Source organism: Aquila chrysaetos, chromosome 26 (assembly GCF_900496995.4).
Source record: "Aquila chrysaetos chrysaetos chromosome 26, bAquChr1.4, whole genome shotgun sequence".
Lineage (NCBI taxonomy): Eukaryota > Metazoa > Chordata > Aves > Accipitriformes > Accipitridae > Aquila > Aquila chrysaetos.
Window position 1 is genome coordinate 14,554,901 of NC_044029.1, and position 15,911 is coordinate 14,570,811.

The window sequence follows — 15,911 nt, forward strand, 5'->3', positions numbered from 1 at the left end:
AACTTTGTAAGGATGTGTAAGAGTAACCTGAGCAAATATTCCTATCTATATGTGAGCTAATTATCTTAAATTCCCATTACTGTCAGTGGAGAAAAACTGGCATTTTGGGGCATGATTCTTCCCAAGGTTGACATCTAAACCAGGTCAGATGAAATATGTTCTAGGACTTCCTATTTCTCTCTCTTGATAACAAAGGGAGCTCAGCATGACTAGCTTAGGGAAGATATCTACCTTGCAGATAGCTCAGGTTAGGTGAAGTGAACCCCACACCTATATTTGGAATATTTTGACCTGTGTCTTCATGTCCCACTTTCAGGCAAAACAATGGAACAGCTAAGGCAGCACAGCAGAAAGCAAAGCTGACGTTTCTGGCACATTTGCACAATTAGGCTTCAGATAGAAACAGTGCTAAAAGACCTTGCCATGGGCAAGAAGATAAATAGCCATCCTTACTATTTCAAATCTGTTTAAAAGTATTTTACCACTAAATAAAAAATGCTGAGACAAGCTATCATCAATCTGGTGTGAATAAGCAGCTCCACATCACATTCATTCCCCTCCTCCTTCACATGAAAAATACAGACAAAACCATAACCAGCGCCTGAATTGCCAGCTTCATTTCCCCTCTATCTGCAGCTTTGTAAACTCCTGAAAATACTGTAGAACTCCATAGCTTTTGGGCACTGCATTGGAAAGCAGGTCACCCAAAGCTATATATCTCCATATCAGAAGAAAATAATGTAACTTCAGTGGCAATCTAAATGCATGAATGAAACTGGCTGCCGGAAGGGAAGTAATCAGCATGGCTAAATACATTTGCAAGTACTCATGTCTTGCCCTCAGTACTGGTTAGGGCTACCCCAGCCCTTTACAGGTCTCATTCAGTACTTTAGCTGCTCACACCGGGGAGTAACAGTTGTCTGCTTTGTGCTTTAAAAGGCAGCTTTTGGTCAGGTACCCCTTAATCCATTTGATTCTTTCCAAACAGCCTCACCAAACAGGAGTGAATTGTTTCCACTTAAGCCATAGTCAACTTCTTTAGAAAAAAAAAAAAAAAACAACTAATTAAAATTATATAAAAAATATAACATGGTCTTGCCAAAATCTGGATAATGGTCTTGAAGTTTCAGATCTACATGCATAGCCACAAATGAGTTGGCTCAGAGAATAAAACACCCTTGCATCCTCTCTCTCTCTCTCTCAAAGTTTTTGCTGTCTCTCAGCTGAGTCAGTGTCAGTTTTTCATGTCTATATTAGAGATTCTGCCAAAAATACACCAGTCTCAGACCACTTTAAAAGGCTGTAATCCTATAATGACAATACTCATTAAGGAATATGATGCATTTGGATTGGTACAATAACAGCTTTGCCCACAGGCAATCTCTCAGGACACAAGCTACTCCCTGACCCTCTTCCTGTAGCTGTTACCTTTCTGCACTATATTAAAAGAACGCCTCTTCCCATCCTAGCAGTATCATTTAGCGTGAGACCTAATTGTACATGTCATGAGCTTTCCTCTGCTGAGATTGCTGTATACGCACACATGCACACACCAAAAAGTAGTTATTTTTCTCATTTGCATTCATCTCTCCAAAGAATCCGTTAATCTATGCATATAACCTCCTCTTCACCCCTCCTCTGCCTCCAACCTGCTTTCATTTATTATCACACAGTGCTTCAGTTTTCTGCTGAAGCTTGTCAAGGGACAACATATATGACCATCCGTATCATTCATCTTAGACAAAAGTGTGATTCTCTCTTCTTCAGATATATTCTCTGCTTGCTAATCTATGTATCGTTGCCCTCTTAAAGTGAAGACTGGTTTTGAATTTGGCTTTCATTGGTTTAGCTTCCTCTTAAAGCAATTTCTTAATGGAAGTCTAGTGCAAAACGATTCCCAGACAAGGAAGATGATCTACTCAGTGCGACAGGGGAGGAAATCAGTAAGAACTCTAACACTTGGACCAGTCTCTTAATTGTGACCAATATCGAGTGTGACGTCTCAGCAGCATACTCAATCTGTCACATCAGAAGAGAAAGGGTACTATGGAAAAAACATTGAAAAGAATTAGCAATATCCCATACCATTTACCTCACTTATGAATATTGTTAATATTCAGCATTCAGCTGAACACTTAATTCAGCTCTAGACTTAATACACTCTCTTAGAGTAAGTCACACACTAGTGATCTCCACTCTGTTAATATCATGTTCTATACTTGGAAATAAAAAAAAAAAAAAAAAAAAATCAGTGAAGCTAGAGAATTCAAGCTGATGCAACATGTGTTAGCTGGCTTTCTGTGTAACAGCTTCCCACTCCACAGTAATGCTTCCATTTTGCATTGATGAGACTGACTTTTAAAAAGGATGCATTGATATAAAATTCAGCGAATTATTTAGTCTTAGCTTCCTACTGAATTCAGCTTAAGTATGAGTTGGAAGCCTAAATGTTTTCTTGGATGTGGGCTCAAAACCATATCTCAAGACATTTCCCCAGTGGAAAACAATTTTCTTAACAGAGTAGTGGTGAGTCATCTGGTCTTTGTGCCTTAGGGCTCTGCAAGTGAGGTGAGTAGATATTGCTCCAGTGCTCAGTCATATGAAACCACAGCTGCCTCATCTGTAACCACATGGGGACAAATCAATACCATTAGCTTCAGTGGAGTTATCCTGTTGACATATTTGACCCTAAATCCTTACCTAGAACACACAAGGGTGATGACTTGTGGACAATAACAAAACATCAGAGTACTGTAAGTAAATTTTTGTTTTGTCTTTCCCTAGGAGTTGCTAAATTGTAATTTGCACTGCACAACTCACTGAGGGAAGTAAGTATAGCCCCCTACTTGCTTTTCCTATATGTATACCTCTGAGGCCTGGGCACATAGGAACTGCAGTTGTGGGGGCACAAGTGGGGTGCACCGCACAGATAAGACTTTTTTCTTTCACTTCTTTTAGCTTTTATTTCTACTAGTCAGAACTAATAGGATTAAACTGGAACAGGACACGCTGCAATTTGTATATACCCCCAGCAAATTATCATTTCAGTAGAGGGAGCAGCAGAAATCTCACTACTTAGCGGGGCATCTGAAGCAAAATACCTACAAAAGATATTGCTGAGATGACGGCTCAAATACCACTCCTTGCCCAAAAATCCCCTTGATCATTTTAATTCCCTGTCTCAGGCAGAGCTCGAGATCGAGTGCTGTCTTCCGACCCGAGCCTTTTTTCACTTACGTTGCTGTCAAGCGAATGACCTAAGTGTCTATACGCATGTGAACAGCCGAGCGGGGGCTGGCAAAGGAAGCTCATTTGCATACGTACAGTCACACATGCAATCGCATCTAGATATCAGGCCCCGTGCAGCGCTTCCCATCTTCATATGAAGAAAAATTTCTGCACGCAGGTTCATTTAAAGCCAGTTAGAAGCAAGCAAGCTCTGTTAATCTCCTTTGTTATTTTCTACTTAGGACGCATCATTTCAGCCGCAGCCCTGACCGTGCGCGTACACTGCTTGCCACATCCAGCAGTAGGCTGTAGACAGATCACTTGCCGGGTGACACATCTGCCGCTTCTTCTCAAGGTTAGCCTCCAGTGACTCTTGTGATCAATTAAACTCAACTTCAGAAAATGATCTTGTTACAGGGCTGTTTCATGTTTGGCCTTTTTATGTTGGTCTCTGATAGCCACGTAATCAAAATTCCTAAGTGTCTCGCGAGTAAGGTGTTGCATCAGTCTGGTCTGAACCACTGCCTGGAGTTCACCAGATCCCAAGCAAATGTTACTTCATTTCCGTATCAGCCGTGGTTCCCATCACGCAGTTTTTGCTAACTGCTTATTTTACAACACAACGTGTTTCACAACATATCGAAGGGGAGGACTGCCCCGGCTGCAAGCGCAGAACCACACACCGTCAAAGCCCTCCCAGGCACGCCAGATCTCCCCAGAGGAGCCCCATCAGCCCTGCAAGACTGGGGAGACTGCAAACCCCACCGCTTCGCTGCTTCAGCCGGGACTGAGGGAGAAACCCCCCCCCCCCCCCCCCCCCCCCCCCGCCTCCTGCCCGTACGTGCGGCTGGAACCGGAGATCTCTCCCTTCGCCTCACATCCCCGGACACTTCCGTTCCCCGCGACCCTTCCACAACCCCATCTCCCGGTGGAGGAACCGACCCCAGACCCAGTCACCGCCGCTTCCCGCCGCCCGGACTCGCCCCTCGCCTCACCCCGCGCCGAGGAGGCAGCTGAGGGCACCCGCCCGCCTCAACCGCCCTCCCGCCCGCGCGGCGCTGCGCATGCGCAGCCCGCTCCCAGGCATGCTCACTGACGGGGGCGGGCGGGGGGGGGGGGGGAAGCGGGAGGCGGTGGCGCGGGGCTGCCCGCCTCGCCTCGCCTCACCTCGCCTCGCCTCAGCGCGGCTCGCACCATGCGGCGGGCGGCCGCGTGTCTCCGGGCGCTGTGCCTCCTGCTCCAGCTCCGCGCCTCAGGTCAGCGGGGGCGGCCGGGGGCCGGACGGTGGGACGGGGGGGAGGCGGCGGGCACCGGTTTGAGCCCGCCGGCGCACCTGTTGTGGCGGCGGCGGCGGCGGCGGGCTCGGCCCCGGGCGGCGCGGGCGCCTTTCAGCACCGCGGACAGCGGGCGGCGGGAGAGCCCCGCGCTGCGCGCCCCGCGGAGCGGCCGCCACCGGCCGCGGAGACCGCGTGGAGCTGGCCGGGGGCTGGGGCAGCGGAAGAAAAAATCGTGGCTCTTTATCCCTTTTCCTTCTTTTTTTCCAAAAAAAAAAAAAAAAAAAAATTATTTTTCTTACTCGGGGCGGGGGTTGGGGGGGGCGTTGCTACTTGTGTTTGCTCGTGGCAGCAGGGTTTTTAGGAAGGGAAATTTCAGCTGCGACAGCAGGCGTTTCGGCTGTAGCGGGGATAATAAATCCTCTCTCTGCTTTGCTAGCAAAACGTGTGCCTCATTCAGAAATGTGGTGAGCGATGAGCGCCCTAGTACGTACATGAAGTTCCACCGCCGGTTTCGTTCTGATAGTCCTAGCTTATATTGCTGGCGTAAACCTCGGGCTTCTTTTAAATCGTGAAAAACTGCTTCTTGTTCAGAGCCTCTCTCTCTCCTGTGCAGACTTAAACATATATACTCTTAGGACGGAAATCAAATCTGCGGTAACTGTATAATTGTATTAAGTTCTCGATTAGTAAAGTTGAAGAGCTTCTCTGTTTTATCATTTATGGCAAGCATAGCTACTTCTGAAGTAGTAAACGGCTGTTGCACCCTGCTTTTAACTTCACTGAAGTTTAATTAAGAATGGCAATTAAATGACCAGGCACTGATTCTTTTGCTCCTGGGAATGTTGTTTTTAGGAGAGATTTTTAAGATGCAACTAATTTGCATTGTTTTCTTGCAGAATCATTAAAAGTAACAGTTGAACTTCATGTCTCTCTTAATGTGGAAGCAGTGCACGAACACGTATGCCGCCTCCCCCCTGCAAAAAAATAAGCTATGTTATGAAAATAGTTTTTTATATGGATACATCGGGAAGCAGGCACTGCATTCTTTTGTTTGCAGTTGTCAGGAGAAGTGGTTTGCCTCGCTTATTGGTATTTTATTGCCCTGGAATATTAGGCTACACTTCATAAAATCTCAGGAGCCTCTTTCCTGTATATCTATAGTTAGGAAGCTCATGCTGCTATGCCTTATATTCATATGTGCAAGAGATTATTGACTGAAAGATAGTGAGCATTTCGTGATCCATTTTAATAAAAGCCTTAAGCTGCTTTTAGATTGTTCTTTTACAACATGTATTAAAAGGATCATCTGTACAAAATTAGTGTACAGCCTCTATTTGACATAACGTGCCTTCTGTTCTCAATGTATCCTCTATTAATAGTGGACTTTGCATTAGTTTCCATGTGCTTCATTTTTCTATCCTACTAATGGAAACTGGGTTTATATCCTGCCAGTAAGCCATTTACTTTCCTTACTAAGTTTTACTTGTTTCATTAAGTTCCTGGGAATGCTTGCAAACAAAGCTTGGCCTTTATTATGAAAATGTCTCTAATCATGAGAAAAAGAGAGTAAAATAGATGTTTATATGGTGCTACTTTGTTCCCTGGGCAATCTTGGAAAATAATTGTTTCAGAGGAGGCACCAGGGAGGATGGACAGGAGCTGAATTCAATCTTTGCATATTGGGCACGGCTCCCACTGAGCGCAAGAGCTGGGCTTCCTCTAAGGCAGGGCTGCATAAAACTTGCTCTTGTTGGAAGTCATCAAAGATGTCACAATGGTCAAATAACATAGCAAGCTTAAACTGCTAAGGTTTCTCTGTTTCATCTGATGCAAGTAGAAAATATGGTCTTACACAGGCTACCACTGTGGACATCTTTTATGTACAGGCTAAACTTATGAATTATTGACAGTGATTTTTCAGCTTTGGTTCATGTGGAATCACAAAACGCATTCCACTTGCCACTAGTGCTAGGTCACAAATTATACCCTGCATGTCAATTTTTTTGTAATGTGATGGAAACTGCTTGGCTTTTTTGTTCTGAGGCTGAATTTATATGAAGCCTGTTTCCAGGGAATGCTAAAGACAGTCAGCAGACATTAACAAAATCTCCCTTGATATCAGTTGGTGATAATAGATTTTAGAGAAAACATAAGTCTACATTTACTTGAGCTAATGCTACAGCAAAAAGAATTAATTCTCTAATGTGTTTAAATAGTGCTTTGTAAAGGAAAAATAATGCATGTCATATAGCAAATCTGATCTCCTATGGAAAGACAATTCTACTACGGTTGTGTTACAGTAGACACATATGTATTCACACAAAAAATGGAAAATATTCTTGTAAAAAATGTAATCAGGAATTTTCATGTGCTTAAAAAGGTACTGTTTTACTAAGTTGATTTAGATACTAATTCCAATAAAGCATGACAGCTGTGTAAACAGAAAATTAAATCCAGTTGTGCTGTCAGTATACCCATACATTGCTTACTGAAATCAAAGACACTTGTGTGTGCATCTCTGAAAACAGAATTAGGCCCTTCTGCTGAGTGCAGCAGGTGAAGTAATCAACCTATATAGAGCTTGCTGTTGGATGAAGACCTAAATCTGCAGCAACTGATTACAGGTCAGCATGAACCTTCAACTTACATTATGCATTGCATGAGAGAGTGCACGACAGCGCAGGTTATACTAGTTTTTAGTAGGTATGATCTAATACATGTTCTTGCAATAAAAAACTACTGTCTCCCAAGATGACTAGGAAGCATTGTTTCCTTGTAAAAGAATAGCAGGTGGTAGCAAAACCACAAAGTGATGCGTTAGACTAACTTGTAATTAGAGAGCCATTTGAGTCATCCAGATTACTCAATTAATTAACTATTTCTCACCTCATTTTCTTTTTTAACAAATTTCGTGAACAGGATTAAAATATATGATTAATTAAATACACAGTCACAAGAAATAGGCTAGGAAGATCAACTAGACTAGAAAAAAAACTTACTTAGTTAACAAACACCAGGTCAACCCAACACCTGCCTTATGTTAAAAATACCTCTTTAAGAGAGTACTTTTGCAGAATTTGCTTTTAAGATGAACAAACCCTGGTCCTGGAAAGGCAAAGAGTTAACAACTGAAGATTTGGTCAGGTCATCCAAGCCATGGTTTCTTGAGCAAAGGCCTTACACTAGCTGCTAAGGGCTCCTGTTACCTGTTTATTACTCTTTTCATCAGTGAAGGGATGCATTGAAAACCTTAAGTCCAACCTTAAGGACCAATACTTCCCTACTAGCCAAAAGGAAGCATGTAGAACCTTGTCTCAACCTCTTGATGGATCCATTCCCCAAGCCCATCAGGTGAAATTCAGGGTAGGAAATAGTGGCATTTTATCTTCTTGGGGCAATGCTGTAATAACATGAGGATTGCTTATATCAAAACTGAAATTTCTTTGACCAGAGACTAACACTCCTTTGGGTAGAATGCACTAGGTGTAGAAACATATGTTATAAATATGCTAGACTGGTTCTCAGTTAATTATTACCAAAGAGTGATTTTACTAGTTCTGCTGCGCAGAAACTAGTACTTCAGCTTTCCTGGTCAAACATGCACTGTGTGTTATTCTCATGGTTCGAAATGACTTGAGTGGACTGCAGGTTTTACTTAAGTGTTTGGGGGGCCTATTTTCTGTGAAATGCACAAGCTCTGTCACAGAAATAAGAAAATCTGGGGTCTGTACTTCTAGGGTTGAGGTGAGATCTGCACAAAATGCAGTCGCAATCAGATCCATTTCAGTAACCTCATGCTAATGAGTGAATAGTGCTAGCTTCTAAATACATCTAGAGTGAGTGTGAAGGAGCTATTGATTTAAAAATGTATTGGAATTCTGCTTTGTTACACTAACATAATCTAAATGAAGCTGGTACTTATAATTGCCTTCTTTAGAAAACATATTGCTGGCCATGAGTGGGTGTTTTTACTAGAATAGACATTTGTGCCTTTTATTAGTAGACTCGTGGATAATCAGAGGGTAGTCATTTGTCTCTTTAAAGGTTCTGCTGGGGAGAAATAGTTTCATAATTCAGTATCTGACTTCATATTTTTGAGGAAGTATTCAGTTGGAAAAGAGACTCTTGTCATGTTTTTACATGTGGAAATTCTTGCTATTCATAATTTTGAAAGATATCATCTTCTACGAGAGATTTATGTTCAGTACATCCATTAGGAAATTACTGAGGTTTGTGATCTTGGAATCCCTGCCTAATTTCATTTGTTGTATTATGAAAAGACTGAAGCATCTTAGACAGCAAAGGCTGGTTTCAGCTCCTCTGGAGAGTGAAGCAGGAGACTTGCTGAAAAACCATGAAATGTGCTCTTGGGGGAATGCGTCTCTCTAGAAGGAGGCTAATGAGATAACAGTGGGTGGCCGTGTTTGGTGGTGGTCCCCCCCATGGGGATGTTATGAGGCTTGATGTGGGGGACTAGAAGGAGGCGTAGGACTCTTACTCCATAAAGCACAGTCATTGTCCTGGAGGATTTTCAGCATGGTGTTGGAATAAGTACTTGGAGAAGCTTAGTAAGATCTGTTCAGAAATCCTCAATGTGATATCCTAGAGCAGTATTACTGCAAAAAACCCCAGCCAAAACTTTAAGACTGAACCTCACTTCCCTTCGTTACTAGCTTCTGATTTCCCTGGAGATACTATATATTTCGTGGAGATACTATATATTTACATCCACGTTATGCAGAGCAGAATTTAGCCACAACCTTTATTTGGAAAATGACAGTAATGACAAAATTAGCAAATTGATGCAGCACTTTCTCCCACCTTCTGGAGAAAAAAAGTCTGATGTGAGACTATACAGTACATTAGTGCCAGGGCATAAGTATGGCAGAACACTTAAGTGCCTTTGGGACCAATGGCTCATCTCTTAATTCACATGAGTAGACCTAGTGAAATCATGGTCTGTGGTATCCAGTTGCATTATTGACATATCAGGCAGCAGGCCTATAAAACGAGATGCAAAGTGTCTTTTTGAAAAAGATACTACTAGTGCTTAATTCAAATTCACTGTAGCTGTGGATATTTTTGGCCAGGGCATTTTTTTTTTTTCCTACTGAAAAGGACAAATTCAGCAAAAATGAATTTGCAGTTGTTCCTATTTTCAGCAGATTGCTTATTAGAAAAGGAGAAAAATTCCTTGCAATCATCTCTCTCTCCCTCTCCCTCTCTTGTGTGTGCTGCCTCCCTCTCGTGTGGTACTCATGTGCTCTCACACGTGTGCGTGCCCTTGCTCGCTGTTACATACACAAACACACACACAAAACCGAATTGTATATACACCTGCACACATACTTATACACGCATTTTGTACAAATTGATTTTGTCTGAATTTTTTGTCTTGGTCAAAAGTTCTGAACAGTTTCTTTAAGGGCAAATCAAAATATTTTTTCCAAATTTTTACAATTGTCCTGTTCTTTGCTTGCTTAGCTCTGGTGTACGTTTCTTGCTCTGAATTTTGACTTGTCATGGGTACTGTTCCTCTGCTGCAAAAGGCCTGACCTTTTGATTACTGGACTTAGCTAGGAAAGTGCAGAACCCTTCCTATGAAGGACTGTGACCTTTTAGCCCTGTAATATGGTGTTGCCATTGCTAGTAACAAAGCCATAAGCTTTGTACGGAGTTTGCAACACGTCATGACTGGAGCCTGTGAGGCCTGCTCTGCCCAAACTTTCCTTGGCCTGCCTGTTTTACTTGGTTTAGCTCTGACAGCAGTTTCTCTAATTGACTAAGCATCTATAGCTGTTTTAAGGTTGTTTATCTTTGCATGGTACAGCTCTAGTTTATACAGGTAGCAGTAACACGGGCTTTGTAGAACAGCAGAGGCACTGAGCGTGGAGGCACAGGATGCGGCGTAGAGGAGTGCAGGCGTGGGACGACAAGAGATGGGGCACAGGCTTGGCACTGAAGACCACATGCTATAAAAAGCTCAGTAATGGGTAAAAATGCGGAGCTGGAGCTTGAGAAAACGCTTTTAGAGGTTAACAGAGAGAACGAAGAAATAGTATCTAACATATGTACATGGCACCATTTATAGTAAATTCAGAGGTAACCTGGAGCTGCAGACCAATTGAAGAAAGAGAAAGGTGTAAATGCATGTTAGCAAACAAATATATATATATATATATATATATATATATATATATATGGCCCTAAGAGGAAGGAAGAAGAGAGGAGGAAGAAGAATCCCTCAGCATGAACATCATATTCCTCCTGGCGAAGGACTCCAGATGCTGAGAACTCCTCATAACATCCCTCCATTGCCAACACCAGTGTGAAACCACAGACCTTAGGAACCAGAGAAGCAGTGGAAGGGTGAACGTTAACACCAGGTGTCGTGGTTTAACTGCAGCCAGCAGTTAAGCCCCACGGAGCCGATCGCTCGCTCCTCCCCTGGTGGGATGGGGGAGAGAATCAGAAGGGTAAAAGTGAGAAAACACGTGGGTTGGGCTAAAGGCAGTTTAACAGGTAAAGCAAAAGCCGTGCATGCAAGCAAAGCAAACCAAGGAATTCATTCCCCATTCCCCATGGGCAGGGAGGTATTCAGCCATCTCCAGGACAGCAGGGCTCCATCACACGTAATGGTGACATGGGAAGACAAACACCATCACTCCCAATGTCCCCCCTTTCCTTCTTCATCCCCCAGCTTTATATGCTGAGCATGACGTCCTATGGTCTGGAGTATCCCTTGGGTCAGTTGGGGTCAGCTGTCCCGGCTGTGTCCCCTCCCAAATCCTTGTGCCCCCCCCAGCCTCCTCGCTGGTGGGATGGGGGGAGAAGCAGAAAAGACCTTGACTCTGTGTAAGCACTGCCTGCTCAGCAGTAACTAAAGCATCCCTGTGTTATCAATGCTGTTTCCAGCAGAAATCCAAAACATAGCCCCATACTAGCTACTATGAAGAAAATTAACTCTACCTGAGCCAAAACCAGCACAGCAGGGAAAGGGATAGACAATTTTAATTGTATTATTGCTATTATTGTAACTTTTTGTATTATTATTCTTTGTTTTTCTATAAAAGTTAGATCTAGGCTAATGATGCTTCTTGAATTAGACTGTTAAGATTTTCATTACATGAACAATAAACTCTCAGCTTTACTTACATGTATAAGATGTGCTTCACCCTTGTTCATGAACAAGACTTTGAATGTAACAGGGATGAGAAATTCTTCTAGCTGGAGGAGGCTGAGAGAAGCTATGCAGGAGCATGCCCAGTGAAAGATCGTTAGGTCTAGCAGCCTACTTTGGGTAGGGAATAGCTTCATTTGTATGGCTCTAAAAGGTTTTGTCTTAAGAGGAAGCTGTGGTGTGAAGGAAGGATCTGATCAGGCTTTGTGTTTTGGCGTAATTCTGAATGATGATGAATGATGGAAACAGTCACAGCCCACAAGTCCCCCTGCTACAAGGACTGTTATACGTGGGAAAGTATTTTCCCAGATGAATTCTTTTGTCAGTTTCAAAACTTCCAATGTGTTGCTTCATGCGTGTGCTACCAAACCAGCAAGTGGATTCATATTCTTCCTTTTCGGGTTTGTGTGGTTTGCCTCACAAGAGCGCTTTTGAAAGTGTGTTCTGCTGTACAGCTAATGGTGAAGTCATACTTTAGACACTGTTTAACTGTATTTTATTGGTAATAATTTTTGGTCCACCTTGCTGAAGTTGAACAGTAGTCTGTGTTTGGCTAAAACTGCGTAGCCTATCCTAATGAGATTTAGACTTGATCGATGTACTACTTCACTGACAGGAAGACATACTGTTAACTAGATGGTACAGATGCATGGCATATTGCCTCCAGACAGCTTTTGTTTTCATTTGTGCTTTCAACATCATTTAAAACATTTTTATTTCCCACCAGATATGTTGACTCCTCTTGATATGTTGGGTTTGGTTTTTTTTTTTTCCTGGCAAGATAGATGAAATAGGAATAAAGCAATAGATTTTATATCTTTCAAAGTCCTAGCCAAAGAAAGGTCCTGTTGCCTGTACCAGAAGGGACAACCTTCAGAGCCCAGAGAAGACAGAAGTCTTTTAAACCTATAGTAGTGTTTATCCTATGTCTAGAAATTACCAGTAGTTAACATTTCCCTTAGCATCTTTCCAGTCGGGACTCCTGAGAGTTAGAGCCACGCTCATAAATGGCTAGCGTGACATTAAGAATTTTAGCACAGATGTTAAGAGAGATTTCTTTTCCCCCCTCCCTCTGAGCCAACATCTACTTGGCCCTTGTATAGGCAAGAGAGAACTGTAAACTCTGCTCTGCAGGGTGTGAGTCCATTTCCATCTCAATGGACTAAAAAGAGGCAGGCAATGAATCTCCTAGCTGTAGGAACATTGGCATTATTGGAGAGGATTGATCAACGGTCTGCATAAGTACGTTGACCTGCCTTTCACCGTGATTCTGGGTGGCTGTTCAAGAAGAGATGAACCATTCAGACATTGGAATAGGCTGCCCAGGGAAGTGGTTGAGTCACCATCCCTGGAGGTATTCAAAAAGCATGTAGACGGGGTACTCCATAACATGGTTTAGTGGGCATGGATGATGGTTGAACTCGATGATCTTGAAGGTCTTTTCCAACCTAAATGATTCTATGATTCTATTGTGCAAGAGGTGATGGAGACCAAGCCTATCCAAAGTCTGACACTGGTTTTTAAGGTGTGAAGAAAGATTGTATGGGACAAAGAGCATCCTTCAGAACAGCAAGCTAAGTGGAAATTAAAAAAGCATGGGGAGCTCTGGGTACAAAATTTAATTACCCAAGTTAGTAAGTCTTTTTACTGAAAATGAGAAATTATTTGGCAACAGCATTAAGTACTGTTAACTCAGATTGCATTTGCGTTAAATTTATCTTTGAAACCAATCAGTCAAGTTTCAGCATGTTTTTCCCTTATGAAATGACTCTACATTTTCTGCCTTTTTTCCTCCAATTTCCATCTTGTTAGCATGAAAATCTCAAGCTGTGTAATATACCAAGATATCTGTAACTATAAAGAGACTTCAGTGTTGTTATAGTGCTAGTTATAGTATTAATTGTGAGTTTTGAAACATAGGCGCTATGTGTCTGTATTCACATGTGCATTTTACTTACTAATCAGGTATAGCACAGCAGTTCTGTTGATGGATTTGGGGTGACTGCACTACTTACAAGTAGTAAATATACGGTATACCTCTCATTACAGAAAATGGGAATGTTCAGGAACATACCTTAGTATGAATCTAATTTGTTCAGATTAAACCAAATAATAAGAGTTAAGACAATGACCTCAAATTGTTTTTCCAGACACACGTCAAGACTTTAGACACCATTATCTTGGCCCTATCAGGTTTAGAAAAGAATGTTATGTCCCACTGGGACTCTCCTTTTCCAGTCAAATAAAGTTCTGGTTTCTGGCTCTAGAGGATGTGAGATAAAAAATCTGTAAAGCTGTGATATTTTTATGTTTTGAAAAGAGAAAACCCTGCTACTGTGTTACTGGCTTATTAATGGATCTTGACTATCTTGAAGTTTTTTATCTGTCTATTTTAGCAAAAGTTAAGGTATTTGGGAATTGGGAGTCTAATAATTTTCTGGCAGGTTGCTTTAAAATAAAATGTCAACTGTCTGAGACTATTCAGGGAGTCAAGACAGTCTAGAGAAATCTTGGGATTTCTCTGTTGAGCAGAGGCCAACTCGGAAGTCAGTGCCCACAACATCTTTCACATCAGATTCACTATTTATTATAGGCTTTCATTTCTGCATATGTAATACAAATTTGTAGTGCAAGACGGGCTCAGCAGCGTGTGCTATCTAGCATTCTTGTGATTTACCCATCTGTTGTAACAAGAAAATTTTGTGCTTCCCATGTACTGGGACCATATGGATATTTCACATGGACTTCTACTGACCCCTTCTCCATCATTCTTCTGTAGATTGGATTTTTTTTTTTTTTTAATTCAGGACAGAAATTGTTTTATCTTGTGTGTTTCTGCAGACAACTAAGAAAATACGGTTAACACATAGTTCAGGTGAATATAGCAAGCCAAACAGTTGGAACTAGCAGAACAGGGAGTTTCACAGGGATTTTTCCAATTTTCCTTTCAAGAAGGATGATGAAGACAAAGATGACAACTGGTGGCAATGGTGGAAAAACTGAAATTAGGACAAGAAGTGAAGATGTTCAGATGTAGAAAGTATGCATTCTACATCACCCTGGAGCTTCTTGTTATACTTTAATAGATGAAGTGTTTCCGCTGGTAGAGGTTCTAGAAGCAAAACTCCAGGGACTGGAAATTCAACTAAAGATAATCTGAGATTTTGAGGAAGGACAATACTCTTGTACAGGAGAAGCTAAATTAAAGAGGGGGGTTACCATGGAGGAACATGAAAGCAAGATCAAGACAGGCTTTCTTGTTAAAAAAAAAAATCTAAGGAAAAGGAGCAGCAGCATGTGAGGAGTTGCAAGGAAGAAGAAAAAGTCAGCCAGTAGGTAAAGAACAGAGGAAGAAGTAGCAATATTCATCAGGAGCCAAAGCCCAAGAAAAAGAGCGGTGACCAATCACTACATTGTACAGGCAGAAGAACTGGAAGACAGAGTCAACAAATCATGCCAGTATGAAGTCAGAGTGCAGCATCTGTTACTAAAGGGAATAGGAATGGTTATTACATGAGATGATGGTCTACATGAAGGAAGGGTAGGGTGTCTTCCAGGAGCAAAGGTAGATGCAAAACTGCTGCTAAGAGAAGTTCTGATGTGAATTTGAAAGTAATCATTGATTATTGTTCATTTTGGAACAAACAATGAAGTAACATTTTCCACTGACATAAAAATAGCTATACTTAGCTGAGAAATAGGTGAAGACTCAGCGTCCTTTAGATTGGAAGATGTAGCATGAAATCACAATCTGAACATGTAGTCTGTTCTCCTCAATGCCAAGGCAGAATAAACTATAATTCTTTGTAATACACTTCAGGGGAGGGAATTTTAGGAGAAGGAATAAAATTATTTTAGTTAAAGGGTGATATTGGCACTGGGTGAATATTACAAGTCAGTCATGAATAACTCTACATTCTGAAGTAGGGTTCAAACAGGGTAGCGTGAGCAGAATATTAAAACTCACTTTAGGATTAAGTTTGCTGAGTTTATGGAAGAGATACCTCTAGGAATTCTTTTTTTTTAGCCTTGTCCTAAGCCCCATTTTCTGAATTTCTGTGTATGTTGGGCTATCTGAAGCTTAAAAGGCACCAAAATCAAAATTTTTTGCTCTCATACTTCAGTTCTTGATAGCTTCTGATGGTTTCCCTGGCGGCCACAAAGGAGCATTTGCTTTTTCTGTATAGGTACAGAACTTGATATGGGAAACCCAGTCTTGTCTCTCT

At 41.9% G+C, this 15,911-nt stretch overlaps 1 protein-coding gene across 2 annotated transcripts in view; it reads left to right on the forward strand.

Annotated features, from left to right (window-relative positions):
* The first annotated feature begins 4,341 nt into the window (after positions 1 to 4,341).
* The window catches only part of PTPRR (protein tyrosine phosphatase receptor type R), a 154,757-nt gene continuing 143,187 nt past the window's right edge, over positions 4,342 to 15,911 (forward strand). For both annotated transcript variants that reach the window (XM_030003009.2, XM_030003010.2), the window contains exon 1: positions 4,342 to 4,484. In XM_030003009.2, the coding sequence (XP_029858869.1) occupies positions 4,424 to 4,484 (61 nt within the window). In that variant the 5' untranslated portion in view covers positions 4,342 to 4,423. The remainder of the gene's footprint in view (positions 4,485 to 15,911) is intronic.